The 18,133-nt window shown below is 44.5% G+C and overlaps 2 protein-coding genes across 2 annotated transcripts in view; both read left to right on the forward strand.

Moving 5' to 3' along the window:
* LOC106597044 (NACHT, LRR and PYD domains-containing protein 12-like) overlaps positions 1–18,133 on the forward strand; it is a 130,163-nt gene that overhangs the window by 105,190 nt on the left and 6,840 nt on the right. Inside the window, 2 exon segments of the mRNA XM_045716339.1 lie at positions 16,252–16,807; positions 17,078–17,169. Coding sequence (XP_045572295.1) covers positions 16,252–16,807; positions 17,078–17,169 — 648 coding nt within the window.
* Positions 988–15,200, forward strand: LOC106590942 (NLR family CARD domain-containing protein 3-like). Its single transcript, XM_045716342.1, has 5 exons — positions 988–1,080; positions 11,117–11,283; positions 11,385–13,236; positions 13,320–13,492; positions 15,034–15,200. Exons 1-4 carry the CDS (start codon positions 1,055–1,057, stop codon positions 13,393–13,395), a joined length of 2,121 nt encoding a protein of 706 aa, XP_045572298.1. The 5' UTR covers positions 988–1,054; the 3' UTR covers positions 13,396–13,492; positions 15,034–15,200.

The raw sequence follows: 18,133 nt of genomic DNA on the forward strand, positions 1-18,133 counted from the left end.
GAATAAATATCTGTCAGCTGTTTTAACTTAAGCTCCCGAGTAGCGCAGCGGTCTAAGACACTGCATCAATACATAGCCGGGTTCGATCGCGGGCTGTAACCGTCCGTGATCTGGAGACCCATAGGGCAGCGCACAATTTGGCCCAGCGTCGTCCGGGTTAGGGGACTTAATGTTACATAAATATGAACATATAATATAAAAATATACGTGTTGAACGCGTCCACTGTGTTGAAATGGGAAGTAGCCAACATTTTATAAGGAAGTAGAGAAATAACGGTCGAAGAAACATGTTTGAGGTTTGTAGCCTTTTACAATTTAATATAGAAAAGTGTTTGAGAAGTTAGACTATTGTAGAGAGAGGTGATTTAGGGGGTTAAACATCCGCAGAATTGTAAAGTTATTACAATACTGATTTCAACTTTCAAGAATAATAATTGTAGGCTTTTATGTTGATTTATATTGATTAGCCTAATTAATATTTGATGTTATAGGCTATGAGGTATTGAGTTGTTGTTATAGGTGATTGATTGCACATTATAATGTCTACTACCATCTTTCAATGTAAAGTAGATGTCTATAATGTATTTTAGTTGTGTGTGGAGCCCATGTAGACAGCTGTTGTTATGGAGTGAGGGGATCCAACCAGGTAGACTAGCTAATGGAGATCCAGGTCAAAGTAATAACAGATTGGACTGTAAATGTTTAAATGCAACATGAAGTCTCTGTTTAAACTCTGACCACAGACCGTAAAAGTGTTGTCATTGTTATTGGTTCTTCAATGTTCAGAAATATTGACTGTTCTGTTATTTCTTATTGTAGCTGTGTGAGCTGTGACTTACATCTAAAATGAGTCTCTCTGGGGAGAGAGAGGAGGAGACCACTGCCTCTAAAACAAGTCTCTTGGGGAGAGGGCACTCTAAAATGAGTCTCTCGGGGAGAGAGAGGAGGAGACCACTGCCTCTAAAACGAGTCTCTCTGGGGGAGAGAGGAGGGGACCACTGCCTCTATAACGAGTCTCTCTGGGGAGAGAGAGGAGGGGACCACTGCCTCTAAAATGACTCAAGACACCAGTTCTAAGAGGTAAGCGATTAATTGTAAATATATACAGTTCTCTTAAAGCTAGATTCCTTAACGGTGAAACCATCCGTTTGGGATGTTACAACAACAAAGATGTTACTACAAACAACGAACACAGTTTTCTTTCCCTCTCGGACATCGTTGCACACGCTGCCGGATGCTCTTCTCCCTCCGGTGTCAACAAATCACTGTTAATCAGATATGAGGAGTTAGAGAGTCAAATGTGGTCAACTCTGAATCAGTAGCGGTGCGTGGGTAAAATCACTGGGGGAGGCAGCCATATTAAAACCCATGTGTTGTGATCATTTCATTGTGTGCTCTATAACCTGTTAATTCATATGCCTTGACACTGTGATATATAGGACTAAAGGCTGAGACATTAAGACACAGTGATATATAGGACTAAAGGCTGAGACAATAAGACACACTGATATATAGGACTAAAGGCCTAGACAATAAGACACTGTGATATATAGGACTAAAGGCTGAGACAATAAGACACAGTGATATATAGGACTAAAGGCTGAGACAATAAGACACAGTGATATATAGGACTAAAGGCTGAGACAATAAGACACAGTGATATATAGGACTAAAGCCTGAGACAATAAGACACAGTGATATATAGGACTAAAGGCCTAGACAATAAGACACCGTGATATATAGGACTAAAGGCTGAGACAATAAGACACAGTGATATATAGGACTAAAGGTCTAGACAATAAGACACAGTGATATATAGGACTAAAGGCCTAGACAATAAGACACAGTGATATATAGGACTAAAGGCTGAGACAATAAGACACAGTGATATATAGGACTAAAGGCCTAGACAATAAGACACAGTGATATATAGGACTAAAGGCCTAGACAATAAGACACAGTGATATATAGGACTAAAGGCTGAGACAATAAGACACAGTGATATATAGGACTAAAGGCCTAGACAATAAGACACAGTGGCAGAATAAATTCAACCACACCTTTGTTTTATCACAAAACCAGATAGAAACCTCTGTCCAGTGAAATCCACAAAGCATATTGCATGTAACAAACAGTTACATGACCTACAGCATGGTCAAGGTAATGTTTCTGACATTTTCTGACCACTGAACAACTATTGATTTAGAACCACAGAGAGTTACAGCAAGTCACAAAGAAAACAGGAGCTGCTTCCACTGTTCCAACACCAGTTCAACCAAAAATAATCACATTTTGATAAACTCTATTAGGTGAAATACCACAGTGTGCCATCACAGCAGCAAGATTTGTGACCTGTTGCCACAAGAAAAGGTCAACCAGTGAAAAACAAACACCATTGTAAATACAACCCATATTCATGTTTATTTATTTTCTCTTTTGTACATTAACCATTTGTACATTGTTATAACACTGTACATAGCCATAATGACATTTAAAATGTCTATTCCTTTGAAACGTGTGAGTGTAATGTTTACTGTTCATTTTTTATTGATTATTTCACTTTTGTTTATTATCTATTTCACTTGCTTTGGCAATGTAAACATATGTTTCCCATGCCAATAAAGCCCCTTGAATTGAATTGAATAGATGTCCTACATGTATAGAGACAGAGGGGGGCGCTGTTTCGCTCACTCAGATGCTTTCTCCTCTGAGATACATTTAGCTTCTTGTGAATTGAAGGAACATTATGAAACGCAGAGAGACGAAAGATCAATGGTTTTATGTTTTGTATTTTTTTTGCCATCCATGAACACCTGCCACTGCTCTGAGTTCAACTCGGGATACCCAGTACCACGAGTGGCTCATCTTTTAGCCAGGTACATCTCTATGGCAACGAATCCTTCAGAACAAACCTAAGTGTTATACTATGAAGCAAGCTACAGCTACATCTACTCAGGCATTTATAAAGCTAGCCACCTTCAGTTAGCCAGCTTCAGTTAGCCAGCTTCCATTAGCCAGCTTCCGTCAGCCCGCTTCAGTTAGACCGCTTCAGTTTAGCCAGCTTCAGCTAGCCAGCTTCAGTTAGCCAGCTTCCGTTAGCCCGCTTCAGTTAGACCGCTTCAGTTTAGCCAGCTTCAGCTAGCCAGCTTCAGTTAGCCAGCTTCCGTTAGCCCGCTTCAGTTAGACCGCTTCAGTTTAGCCAGCTTCAGCTAGCCAGCTTCAGTTAGCCAGCTTCCGTTAGCCAGCTTCAGTTAGCCCGCTTCAGTTAGCCAGCTTCAGTTAGCGTCACATTCCAGGTCAAGCTTCATCCATACTACGACGGTGGAAATTGCTCACCCGCCTGCCGCTATTAAAGCCAATTTCTGCTTGATCTGGCAATGTGGTATACGGTTCGGAGGATCAGCCAGAAGAGGACTGGCCACCCCTCACAGCCTGGTTCCTCTCTAGGTTTCTTCCTAGGTTCTGGCCTTTCTAGGGAGTTTTTCCTAGCCACCGTGCTTCTACACCTGCATTACTTGCTGTTTGGGGTTTTAGGCTGGGTTCCTGTACAGCACTTTGAGATATCAGCTGATGTAAGAAGGGCTTTATAAATACATTTGATTTGATCAGTTAAGCAATTGTGGAGCCTCCATAGGCTTGGAGGCCAAATTGAGCTTTGTATGGCTCCGTATAGCTCCGCATTGACATGATTGGTTGATGGTAGGTGGAGGCGGGAGGTTTAAACTTCCTGATCAACAGTTCTGCTCAACTCAGCAAAGTGAAGAAGTATGAATGCCCTGTCTTCTGGTCAATGCAGACGGCGGATTGACCACGCAAAGCCTTTTCACTCTAGCAGGCTTTTAACTGCTTGTGAATGAGGCACATTGCTAGTCGAACATAGAAGGTTTTGGTAGGCTTTCATTGTAAATAAGAATTTGTTATTTTTTTATTTATTTTTTATTTCACCTTTATTTAACCAGGTAGGCAAGTTGAGAACAAGTTCTCATTTACAACGGCGACCTGGCCAAGACAAAGCAAAGCAGATCGACACATAAAACAACACAGAGTTACACATGGAATAAACAAACATACAGTCAATAATACAGTAGAAAAAAGGCTATATACAGTGTGTGCAAATGAGGTAGGATAACGGAGTTAAGGCAATAAATAGGCCATGGTGGCGCAGTAATTACAATATAGCAATTAAACACTAGAATGGTAGATTTGCAGAAGATTAATGTGCAAGTAGAGATACTGGGGTGCAAAAGGAGCAAGATAAATAAATAAATACAGTATGGGGATGAGGTAGTTGGATGGGCTATTTACAGATGGGCTATGTACAGGTGCAGTGATCTGTGAGCTGCTCTGACAGCTGGTGCTTAAAGCTAGTGAGGGAGATATGTGTCTCCAGCTTCAGTGATTTTTGCAGTTCGTTCCAGTCTTTGGCAGCAGAGAACTGGAAGGAATTGGCTTTGAGGGTGACCAGTGAGATATACTTGCTGGAGCACGTGCTACGGGTGGGTGCTGCTATGGTGACCAGTGAGCTGAGATAAGGCGGGGCTTTACCTAGCAAAGACTTGTAGATGACCTGGAGCCAGTGGGTTTGGCGACGAGTATGAAGCGAGGGCCAGCCAACAAGAGCGTACAGGTCGCAATGGTAAAATCAAATCAAATCAAATGTATTTGTCACATACACATGGTTAGCAGGTGTTAATGCAAGTGTATCGAAATGCTTGTGCTTCTAGTTCCGACCATGGTGGGTAGTATATGGGTCTTTGGTGACAAAACGGATGGCACTGTCATAGACTGTATCCAATTTGTTGAGTAGAGTGTTGGAGGCTATTTTGTAAATGACATCGCCGAAGTCGAGGATCGGTAGGATGGTCAGTTTTACGAGGGTATGTTTGGCAGCATGAGTGAAGGATGCTTTGTTGTGAAATAGGAAGCCGATTCTAGATTTAATTTTGGATTGGAGATGCTTAATGTGAGTCTGGAAGGAGAGTTTACAGTCTAACCAGACACCTAGGTATTTGTAGTTGTCCACATATTCTAAGTCAGAAGCGTCAGAAGTAGTGATGCTGGATGGGCGGGCAGGTGCGGGCAGCGACTGGTTGAAGAGCATGCATTTAGTTTTACTTGCATTTAAGAGCAGTTGGAGGCCACGGAAGGAGAGTTGTATGGCATTGAAGCTCGTCTGGAGGTTTGTTAACACAGTGTCCAAGGAAGGGCCTGAAGTATATAGAATGGTGTCGTCTGCGTAGAGGTGGATCAGAGAATCACCAGCAGCAATAGCGACATCATTGATGTATACAGAGAAGAGAGTTGGCCCGAGAATTAAACCCTGTGGCACACCCATAGAGACTGCCAGAGGTCCGGACAACAGGCCCTCTGATTTGACACACTGAACTCTATCAGAGAAGTAGTTGGTCAGCCAAGCGAGGCAGTCATCTGAGAAACCAAGGCTGTTGAGTCTGCTGATAAGAATGTGGTGATTCACAGAGTCGAAAGCCTTGGCCAGGTCGATGAATACGGCTGCACAGTAATGTCTCTTATCGATGGAGGTTATGATATCGTTTAGGACCACGAGCGTGGCTGAGGTGCACCCATGACCAGCTCTGAAACCAGATTGCATAGCAGAGAAGGTATAGTGGTATTCGAAATGGTTGGTAATCTGTTTGTTAACTTGGCTTTCAAAGACCTTAGAAAGGCAGGGTAGGATAGGATAGATATAGGTCTGTAGCAGTTTGGGTTTAGAGTGTCACCCCCTTTGAAGAGGGCAATGATCGTGGCAGCTTTCCAATCTTTGGGAATCTCAGATGATATGAAAGAGAGGTTGAACAGGGTAGTAATAGGGGTTGCAACAATTTCGGCAGATAGTTTTAGAAAGAGAGGGTCCAGATTGTCTAGCTCGGCTGATTTGTAGGGGTCCAGATTTTGCCGCTCTTTCAGAACATCAGCTATCTGGATTTGGGTGAAGGAGAAATGGGGGAGGCTTGGGCGAGTTGCTGTGGGGGGGTGCAGTGCAGTTGGCCGGGGTAGCGGTAGCCAGGTGGAAAGCATGGCCAGCTGTAGAAAAATGCTTATTGAAATTCTCAATTACAGTGGATTTATCGGTGGTGACAGTGTTTCCTAGCCTCAGTGCAGTGGGCAGCTGGGAGGAGGTGCTCTTATTCTCCATGGACTTTACAGTGTCCCAGAACTTTTTTGAGTTTGTGCTACAGGATGCACATTTCTGCTTGAAAAGCTAGCCTTAGCTTTCCTAACTGCCTGTGTATATTGGTTCCTAACTTCCCTGAAAAGTTGCATATCATGGGGGCTAATGCAGAATGCCACAGGATGTTTTTGTGCTGGTCGAGGGCAGTCAGGTCTGGAGTGAACAAAGTGCTATATCTGTTCCTTGTTCTACATTTTTTGAATGGGGCATGCTTATTTAAGATGGTGAGGAAGGCACTTTTGAAGAATAACCAGGCATCCTCTACTACCGGGATTAGGTCAATATCATTCCAGGATACCCGGGCCAGGTCGATTAGAAAGGCCTGCTTGCTGAAGTGTTTTAGGCAGCGTTTGACAGTAATGAGGGGTGGTCGTGTGACCGCAGACCCATTACGGATGCAGGCAATGAGGCAGTGATCGCTGAGATCTTGGTTGAAAACAGCAGAGGTGTATTTGGAGGGCAAGTTGGTTAGGATAATATCTATGAGGGTGCCCGTGTTTACAGCTTTGGGGTTGTACCTGGTAGGTTCACTGATAATTTGTGTGAGATTGAGGGCATCAAGCTTAGATTGTAGGATGGCTGGGGTGTTAAGCATGTCCCAGTTTAGGTCACCTAGCAGCACGAGCTCTGAAGATAGATGGGGGCAATCAGTTCACATATGGTGTCTAGAGCACAGCTGGGGGCAGAGGGTGGTCTATAGCAAGCGGCAACAGTGAGAGACTTGTTTCTGGAAAGTTGGATTTTTAAAAGTAGGAACTCGAATTGTTTGGGTACAGACCTGGATAGTAAGACAGAACTCTGCAAGCTATCTCTGCAGTAGATTGCAACACCGCTGACTTGCCTAGTTAAATAAAGGTTAAATACAAAAATAAAGGCTCTGCATGGTCAATCTGACGTCTGCATTTGCCGTGCAGCATTTTACGGTGATACGGCCTCTGCAGAAGTCAGTGCGTTCATACTTCCTGTTCTTCGAGGAGCAGTGCAGAGCTGTTGTCAAGGAAGTGAGTTTGTGTTTATACAGTACCTCCCGCCCCCACCTACCGTGAACCAATCATGTCAATGTATTAATCATATAGCTCTGCAATCTTTAAATCGGTTATCTTCCTCAAATGAATGGGAGGATGACCAAATCTGTGTGAGAGGAAGGGTATCTGATTTCATTGGTCCTCAACTAGTGGCTCAGACATTTCATTCAGGATAAGTGGAGTTAGCCCTGAGTTAAGAACAACAAAGAATATCTAGTTAACAGAAGAAAAGAAAGAGAAAATCAGGACAGAAGAAAAGTATATCAAAGTGAAACAGTTCTCTAAAGACACAAGAGACAATAATACAAGAAACAACACTTCTGTAGCTTGTCAACTATGTGTCTGTCTATCCCTGTTCTCTACTCTCTGCACAGGCCATACAAACGCTTCACACCGCGTGGCCGCTGCCACTCTAACCTTGTGGTCCCAGCGCGCACGACCCACGTGGAGTTCCAGGTCTCCGGCAGCCTCTAGAACTGCCGGTCTGCAGCCAACAAGGCTGAGTTCATCTCAGCCTATGCTACCCTCCAGTCCCTAGACTTCCTGGCGCTGACGGAAACATGGATTACCACAGATAACACTGCTACTCCTACTGCTCTCTCTTCGTCTGCCCACGTGTTCTCGCATACCCCTAGAGCATCGAGCCAGCGGGGTGGTGGCACTGGAATCCTCATCTCTCCCAAGTGGACATTCTCTCTTTCTCCCCTGACCCATCTGTCTATCTCCTCATTTGAATTCCATGCTGTCACAGTTACCAGCCCTTTCAAGCTTAACATCCTTATCATTTATCGCCCTCCAGGTTCCCTTGGAGAGTTCATCAATGAGCTTGACGCCTTGATAAGTTCCTTTCCTGAGGATGGCTCACCTCTCACAGTTCTGGGTGACTTTAACTTCCCCACGTCTACCTTTGACTCATTCCTCTCTGCCTCCTTCTTTCCACTCCTCTCCTCTTTTGACCTCACCCTCTCACCTTCCCCCCCCTACTCACAAGGCAGGCAATATGCTTGACCTCATCTTTACTAGATGCTGTTCTTCCACTAATCTCATTGCAACTCCCCTCCAAATCTCCGACCACTACCTTGTATCCTTTCCCTCTCGCTCTCATCCAACACTTCTCACTCTGCCCCTACTTGGATGGTATTGCGCCGTCCCAACCTTCGCTCTCTCTCTCCTGCTACTCTCTCCTCTTCCATCCTATCATCGCTTCCCTCTGCTCAAACCTTCTCCAACCTATCTCCTGATTCTGCCTCCTCAACCCTCCTCTCCTCCCTTTCTGCATCCTTTGATTTTCTCTGTCCCCTATCCTCCAGGCCGGCTCGGTCCTCCCCTCCTGCTCCGTGGCTCGACGACTCACTACGAGCTCACAGAACAGGGCTCCGGGCAGCCGAGCGGAAATGGAAGAAAACTCGCCTCCCTGCGGACCTGGCATCCTTTCACTCCCTCCTCTCTACATTCTCGTCTTCTGTCTCTGCTGCTAAAGCCACTTTCTACCACTCTAAATTCCAAGCATCTGCCTCTAACCCTAGGAAGCTCTTTGCTACCTTCTCCTCCCTCCTGAATCCTCCTCCCCCTCTCCCCCCCTCCTCCCTCTCTGCGGATGACTTCGTCAACCATTTTGAAAAGAAGGTTGACGATATCCGATCCTCGTTTGCTAAGTCAAACGACACCGCTGGTCCTGCTCACACTGCCCTACCCTGTGCTTTGACCTCTTTCTCCCCTCTCTCTCCAGATGAAATCTCGCGTCTTGTGACGGCCGGCCGCCCAACAACCTGCCCACTTGACCCTATCCCCTCCTCTCTTCTCCAGACCATTTCCGGAGACCTTCTCCCCTTCCTCACCTCGCTCATCAACTCATCCTTGACCGCTGGCTACGTCCCTTCCGTCTTCAAGAGAGCGAGAGTTGCACCCCTTCTGAAAAAAACCTACACTCGATCCCTCCGATGTCAACAACTATAGACCAGTATCCCTTCTTTCTTTTCTCTCCAAAACTCTTGAACGTGCCGTCCTTGGCCAGCTCTCCTGCTATCTCTCTCAGAATGACCTTCTTGATCCTAATCAGTCAGGTTTCAAGACTGGGCATTCAACTGAGACTGCTCTTCTCTGTGTCAAAGAGGCTCTCCGCACTGCTAAAGCTAACTCTCTCTCCTCTGCTCTCATCCTTCTAGACCTATCTGCTGCCTTTGATACTGTGAACCATCAGATCCTCCTCTCCACCCTCTCCGAGTTGGGCATCTCCGGCGCGGCCCACGCTTGGATTGCGTCCTACCTGACAGGTCGCTCCTACCAGGTGGCATGGCGAGAATCTGTCTCCGCACCATGCGCTCTCACCACTGGTGTCCCCCAGGGCTCTGTTCTAGGCCCTCTCCTATTCTCGCTATACACCAAGTCACTTGGCTCTGTCATATCCTCACATGGTCTCTCCTATCATTGCTATGCAGACGACACACAATTAATCTTCTCCTTTCCCCCTTCTGATAACCAGGCGGCGAATCGCATTTCTGCATGTCTGTCAGACATATCAGTGTGGATGACAGATCACCAGCTCAAGCTGAACCTCGGCAAGACGGAGCTGCTCTTCCTCCCGGGGAAGGACTGCCCGTTCCATGATCTCGCCATCACGGTTGACAACTCCCTTGTGTCCTCCTCCCAGAGTGCTAAGAACCTTGGCGTGATCCTGGACAACACCCTGTCGTTCTCCACTAACATCAAGGCGGTGACCCGATCCTGTAGGTTCATGCTCTACAACATTCGCAGAGTACGACCCTGCCTCACACAGGAAGCGGCGCAGGTCCTAATCCAGGCACTTGTCATCTCCCGTCTGGATTACTGCAACTCGCTGTTGGCTGGGCTCCCCTGCCTGTGCCATTAAACCCCTACAACTCATCCAGAACGCCGCAGCCCGTCTGGTTTTCAACCTTCCCAAGTTCTCTCAAGTCACCCCGCTCCTCCGCTCTCTCCACTGGCTTCCAGTTGAAGCTCGCATCCGCTACAAAACCATGGTGATTGCCTACGAAGGGAACGGCACCTCCATACCTTCAGGCTCTGATCAGGCCCTACAGCCAAACAAGGGCACTGCGTTCATCCACCTCTGGCCTGCTGGCCCCCTACCTCTGAGGAAGCACAGTTCCCGCTCAGCCCAGTCAAAACTGTTCGCTGCTCTGGCACCCCAATGGTGGAACAAGCTCCCCTTACGACGCCAGGACAGCGGAGTCAATCACCACCTTCCGGAGACACCTGAAACCCCACCTCTTTAAGGAATACCTAGGATAGGATAAAGTAATCCTTCTAACCCCCCCCCTTAAAGGATTTAGATGCACTATTGTAAAGTGGTTGTTCCACTGGATATCATAAGGTGAATGCACCAATTTGTAAGTCGCTCTGGATAAGAGCGTCTGCTAAATGACTTAAATGTAAATGTAAATGTTAACCTGCCTAAATGAAGAGTTTAGAGTTCGACTAGCCATGTGCAACACACAGTTATAAGCCTACTAGACTTAGCAGCGGGAGTATACACCATCATAGTATGGGTGAAGCCGGACCTGGAATGTGAAGCTAACTGAAGATGGCTAGCTAACTGAAGATGGCTAGCTAACTGAAGATGGCTAGCTAACTGAAGATGGCTAGCTAACTGAAGATGGATAGCTAACTGAAGATGGCTAGCTAACTGAAGATGGCTAGCTAACTGAAGATGGCTAGCTAACTGAAGATGGCTAGCTAACTGAAGATGGCTAGCTTTATAAAAGACAGAGTAGATACCACTCAGTGCTGCTGTTTTCCCAATTGTGGATTCATTTAAAAAGAAACATCTGGATTTATACAGCAGAAGGTCCATTATACAGTTGTTAAAATGAAGTTGATGAGATATTGATGAGGTGATCTGTCTCCCTGTTTTGTTCAGTGTCCAGAAGCCCAGAGCAGAGTCCCCTACAACCAGCCTGCTATCAATGAAGAGTGATCAGCCACCTGCTTTCAGCCAGGAACCATTTCCAGATGACAATAAGGAAGTGGAGAGTTTGGACAGTGAGGATCCATTAAAGATCCCACACAACCTTCTGGACAGAAGAAGTAAGACTGTATTTCATACAATATTACAAAGAACGGTACAAAGGCCCTTATAAAACACATACACAAACTTATGAGTCCCAACTCTCATTGTTTTCCTACAGGTCAAACTCTGCTGACAGTTCAACAAGACATTAAGGCTAAACTGAAACACAAGTATCAACACATATCTGAAGGAATTGGACACTATGGAAACCAAAGTCTGTTAAAGGACATCTACACAGAGCTCTACATCACAGAGGGTGGAAGTGGAGGGCTCAATAATAAACATGAGGTTAGACAGATAGAGATGGCATCCAAGAAACAAACCACACAAAAGACACCAATCAAATGCAACGACATCTTCAAGCCTTTACCTGGACAAGACAAACCTATCAGAACTGTGCTGACAAAAGGAATCGCTGGCATTGGAAAAACAGTCTCTGTGCAGAAGGTCATCCTTGACTGGGCAGAGGGAAAAGCAAATCAGGACGTTCATTTCATGTTTCCTCTTCCTTTCCGTGATCTGAACCTGAAAAAGGACCAATACAGTCTGATGCAACTTCTTTCCCACTACTTCCCAGAGCTGAAAGAGATTGACAGCATTGAAGATGGTGAAACCAAAACTGTTTTCATTTTTGATGGTCTGGATGAGTGTCGACTTCCTCTAGACTTCAAAAACAATGAGAAGTGCTGTGATGTCACGAAGCCAACCTCAGTGGACGTGCTGCTGACAAACCTCCTCGAGGGGAATCTGCTTCCCTCTGCTCTCCTCTGGATAACCTCAAGGCCTGCAGCAACCAATCAGATCCCTCCTGAGTGTGTTGACCAGGTGACAGAGGTACGAGGGTTCAATGATCCACAGAAGGAGGAGTATTTCAGGAAGAAAATCCCAGATCAGAATCTGGCCAATGATATCATCAAACACATGAAGACATCAAGGAGCCTCCACATCATGTGCCACATGCCAGTCTTCTGTTGGATATCAGCCACTGTCCTTGAGATGATACTGAAAGAGGCAGAGAAGGATGAAGTCCCCAAAACTCTGACCCAGATGTACTCACACTTCATGCTCATCCAAACCATTGTGAAGAACAAGAAGTACAACAAAGCAACAGAGACAAACCCAAAGGACCTGTCTCAGTCAGACAAAGAGATGATCCTGAAACTGGCAAAGCTGGCTTTCCAACAGCTGCAGAAGGGCAACCTGATCTTCTATGAGGAAGACCTGAGAGAGTGTGGCCTTGATGTCACAGAGGCATCAGTGTACTCAGCATTGTGTACAGAGATCTTTAAAGAAGAATCTGGGTTGTACCAAGAGAAGGTCTACAGCTTTGTGCATCTGAGCATTCAGGAGTTTCTAGCAGCAGTGCATGCTTTAGAATCATGTCTGGACAAGAAGGAAAATGTTTTCTCCCCCAATAATGATGATGGTGATGATTACGATGCTGATGATTATGAGTATTACGATGATTTTGAGGATTACGATGATGAGTCAATCCAGTTGTCTGACTTACTCAGGAGCGCAGTGTACCAGGCCTTGAAGAGTGAGAATGGACACCTGGACCTGTTCCTCCGCTTCCTTCTGGGTCTCTCACTGGAGTCCAATCAGAATCTGTTACGATGCCTTCTGACACAGACAGGATGTACGACAGAGACCAATGAGAAAACAGTTAAGAGAACAGTCGGGTACCTTTCATACAAGATCAAAAGAGAATCCTCACCAGAAAGGATCATCAACTTGTTTCACTGTCTGAATGAACTTTGTGCCAACTCTCTAGTTGAAGACATGCAGACCTCCCTGCGATCAGGAACTCTTTCAGAAACAAGACTAGAACCTGACCAATGTTCAGCCCTGGCCTACCTGTTACTGATGTCAGAGGAGGTGCTGGAGGAGTTTGACCTGAAGACATACAACACATCAGAGGAAGGTTATCAGAGGTTGCTGCCGGTAGTTAAAACCTGCAAGAGAGCACTGTAAGTTCTGTTATTGAGTTGATGTATACAGTATCATTATAATGAAGGATTTGTATATCTAACAGATTATCTCCTCTCTCCAGACTGGATCGCTGTAAACTCACATATGAATCCTGTAAGACTCTGGTCTCAGCTCTGCAGACACCAAACTCCCCCTGAGAGAACTGGACCTCAGCAACAATGACCTGGGAGACAGAGGAGTGGAGCTGCTCTGTGTTGGACTAACCAGTCCACTCTGCAACGTACAGACACTAGTGTGAGTTAAATATCTTTATATGAGTTATTATGTGGATGTTTCAACCTGTTAGGGCTAGGGGGCAGTATTTACACCGCCGGATAAAAAACGTACCCGATTTAATCTGGTTACCACTCCTACCCAGTAACTAGAATATGCATATACTTTTTACATATGGATAGAAAACCCCCTAAAGTTTCTAAAACTGTTTGAATGGTGTCTGTGAGTATAACAGAACTCATTTGGCAGGCAAAAAACTGAGAAGGTTTCATGTAGGAAGTGGCCTGTCTGACAAGGTGTCGTTTTTCTTGTCTCTGTTTATTGAAGAGTGAGGATCTTAGCTGTCCCGTGACACTTCCTACGGCTGCCATAGGGTCTCAGAAGGCGGTAAAAAGCTGAATCGTGGCTTTGCAGGCTCTGGCTGAAAAAAAGTAGCGCGTTTGGGTAGTGGCTGGTTACAGTACTGTGAGACTCAGGCTCGTGCCTGCGTCGACCGAAAGCTTTGTTTACTTTCCTCTGTTTAGCTAAATGGACATTCCCCGGTCGGAATATTATCGCTTTTTACGAGAAAAATGGCATAAAAATGGATTTTAAACAGCGGTTGACATGCTTTGAAGTACGGTAATGGAATATTTAGATTTTTTTGTCACGAATTGCGCCATGCGCGCGACCCTGATTTAACATTTCAGATAGTGTCTGGGACGCACGAACAAAACGCCGCTATTCTGATATAACGATGGATTATTTTGGACCAAACCAACATTTGTTATTGAAGTAGCAGTCCTGGGAGTGCATTCTGACGAAGACAACAAAAGGTAATCAAAGTTTTATAATAGGAAATGTGATATTGGTGAGTGCTAAACTTGCCGGGTGTCTAAATAACTAGCCCGTGATGCCTGGGCTATGTACTTAGAATATTGCAAAATGTGCTTTCACCAAAAAGCTATTTTAAAATCGGACATAGAGTGCATAGAGGCGTTCTGTATCTATAATTCTTAAAATAATTGTTATGCTTTTTGTGAACGTTTATCGTGAGTAATTTAGTAAATTGTTAGCGAATTCCCCGGAAGTTTGCGGGGAATTTGCTAGTTCTGAACGTCACATGCTAATGTAAAAAGCTGGTTTTTGATATAAATATGAACTTGATTGAACAAAACATGCATGTATTGTATAACATAATGTCCTAGGGTTGTCATCTGATGAAGATCATCAAAGGTTAGTGCTGCATTTAGCTGTCTTCTGGGTTTTTGTGACATTATATGCTAGCTTGAAAAATGGGTGTCTGATTATTTCTGGCTTGGTACTCTGCTGACATAATCTAATGTTTTGCTTTCGTTGTAAAGCCTTTTTGAAATAGGACAGTGTGGTTAGATTAACGAGAGTCTTGTCTTTAAATAGCTGTAAAATAGTCATATGTTGGAGAAATTGAAGTAATAGCATTTCAAAGGTTTTGAAAATCGCGCCACAGGATTCAACTGGCTGTTACGTAGGTGGGACGAATTCGTCCCGCCGGTCCCATAGAGGTTAAACATGTGTTAATCATGTGCTCTTCTGCCCTCTAGTCTAGGTCAGTGTGGTCTGACAGAGGGTTGCTGTTCACATCTGGCCTCAGTCCTGAGTTCACCCAACTCACACCTGAAACAACTGGACTTGAGAGACAATGACCTGCAGGACTCAGGAGTTACACTGCTATCTGCTGGACTGGAGGATCCAGACTGTAAACTACACACACTGGGGTAAGTACAGCTGTTTCAGTCAGGTCAGTACTGAGCTTAGCAAAACAAATACTCTGAAAATCTGATGTTTCATGACAATGTTTGTGTCATGAACAAATTTATTGGTGTCCTACAAGATGATTGACACCAGTACATCAACCAAGAGAGCTGTTGTGTGTCTCTCTGTAGGCTGTCTGGCTGTCTGGTCACAGAGGAGGGCTGTGCTGCTCTGTCTTCAGCTCTGAGGTCATACCCCTCCCACCTGAAAGAGCTGGACCTGAGCTACAATCACCCAGGAGACTCTGCAGGGGGACTGCTTTCAGCTGCTCTGGTGGATCCCACATATAAACTGATGAAGCTGAAGTAAGTCAGAATAGATGTCCTAATAGTGTGAGCAGTGGTTGTGTCATATGTAGTGATGTAGGGTCAGTAACATGAGGACATGATAGTAAAATTAAGGGGAAGTTTACTCAGCAGGCTGAGCACTCCAACACAGCATACATCATCACCACATGAATACTCTTCTTCTGCATCTCTGATATCCTGTTGGAACTGTACTCTGTTCTGTATGTAGTAGGCAGGATTGAAAACCTGTATGTCTCTAGTAATGATTTGTACTCTGTTCTGTATGCAGTAGGTAGGGTAGAATACCTGTATGTCTCTAGTAATGAACTGTACTCCGTTCTGTATGCAGTAGGTAGGGTAGAATACCTGTATGTCTCTAGTAATGAATTGTACTCCGTTCTGTATGCAGTAGGTAGGATAGAATACCTGTATGTCTCTAGTAATGAGCTTGGATAGTGCACCAGAACACAACAATATGGTTTAAATGTTGACTGCTTTATTAGGTCTTTGTCAGTTATTAACCTGTTTGTCCTACAGTGTGGATCATGGTGGAGAGTGCAGGCTGAAATCAGGGCTGAGGAAATGTAAGTATCTTTAATCCTAATTAACTGAATATTCCGAACTATAGTAACATAGTAACTAATCAATACTTTTTCTGTAACTACAAAACAACATTTTATATGAAGAAGTGGTTTGATTAAACTCTCCTTTTGTCTACAGATGCCTGTCATCTCACCCTGGACCCAAATACAGCAAACCCAAACCTGATACTGTCTGAGGGGAACAGGAAGGTGACACGGGTGAAAGAGAAGCAGCATTACGAAGACCATCCAGACAGATTTGACTATCATTCCCAAGTTCTCTGCAGAGAAGGCTTATCTGGAGGTCGTTGTTACTGGGAGGTGGAGAGGGATAGTGGCATGGCTATCATTGGTGTGGTGTACAAAGGAATGAAGAGGAAGGGAAAGGAGGATGACAGTAGGATTGGAGCCAATAAGAAGTCCTTGAGTTTATTCTGCTATGATAGAGGTTATGAATTGATAGTCTTATTCCATGCTAGAGTCGGTAGATCCATCTCTGGTCCTGTTTCTAACAGAGTTGGTGTGTATCTGGACTGGCCAGCTGGTATTTTGTCCTTCTATAGTGTGTCCTCCTCTGGTACACTGACACACCTTTACACATTCTACACCACATTCACCGAACCCCTCTATCCTGGGTTTGGGATTTCCTTCTCCTCAGTGACCCTGTGTCAGATAGATGACCAACACATTCAGAGGTGAGTCATAGCAATGTTTCATCATTTGTTTTCCTCTGGAATCATTTCTATAATTAGATTAGTAGTGGTGTGTTTTAATGTGTTCTGTTGGACCTACAGACAGTTAGATTAGTAGTAGTGGTGTGTTTTAATGTGTTTGTATGCACCCTACATAGGGAGCTGGTCTGTCACCCTTTGTATTGTTATGAAGACTGTATGTATGCTATATAAAGCCTTTATAAGTTGTATGTAGTTTAATCACAGTCTATCCTTCTGCTTTACCAACACCAGAGACCATGGTGGAGAGAGTTGGATCAAGCCTGGACCTGAGAACACCAGAGACCATGGTGGAGAGAGTTGTATCAAGCCTGGACCTGAGAAATGTGAGTGTTAACTGATAATTGTTTTTAAATCAAACTAGTTTTAAAGCGTTCATTATACTTGAGTCCCAGGCAAGGAACACAATCATGATCTATTTGGTCAAAACAAACTTAAAGGTAGAGTCAGCAATATGACGTAGATGCACAAAGTAAACAGCATAGTGGGTCAATTTCTACAACAACTAAGAGTGTTGGAACGCAAATCTAAATTTCTCTGCTGTTTTGTTCCCTTGTCTAACACTCTAAGAGAGTGAAGAGAACCCTTGCACATGGGTAGTGTCATGACGTTGGCCTGTGGCTAAGGTTTATGACCCCCCCCATAAATACCTTTCTCCCTTCCCTCTCTCCGACTCTACTGAAGGACTCTTGAATAGCCATTGTTAAACATCGAGAGTCTGGGAACATCAAACAAGTGGGGGGAAAGGAACCATATTTCGGTAATAGAACCAGTTGAAAATATGCGTTGGTACTTAATGAATATGATGTCAGTTCGGTTGTCATCTGAGACATGACTGATGACAGGACGACAAACTGTATCTGGGAAAGTCTACACATTCTAGTTATAAGATTCACATGGAATTGTTGTTCAATTTAAATGTTTAAATATAAAACTATTTGAAAAGATTAAATGTAATTTTAGCTTCCAAATGAGAGAAATGATTTTCATAAGGTTAGAGCCCAGCTCAATCAGTGGCCCGCCCCTGTGAAGAGACATGGGTTATAAACTATGAAACACCCTTCTCCCCCTCCACTATATAAGCCCTTGACGAAAATGTAACGTCCTGTTCCGAGGACGATAGGACGACGGTCCATACGTTAAAAAGGACTAACATGTCAACTACCGAACTAAGCCAACCTCAGCATGAGCTTTGGTTGTGAATGGTATGAATTTTGAACTCTTATTCACTAAAGAAGTGAGACATCCTAGCCGTTTAGTTAGCAACAGCAGCTGTAAACGTGGGCTAGG

The sequence above is a fragment of the Salmo salar genome, chromosome ssa04, assembly GCF_905237065.1.
Source record: "Salmo salar chromosome ssa04, Ssal_v3.1, whole genome shotgun sequence".
Taxonomy (NCBI): domain Eukaryota; kingdom Metazoa; phylum Chordata; class Actinopteri; order Salmoniformes; family Salmonidae; genus Salmo; species Salmo salar.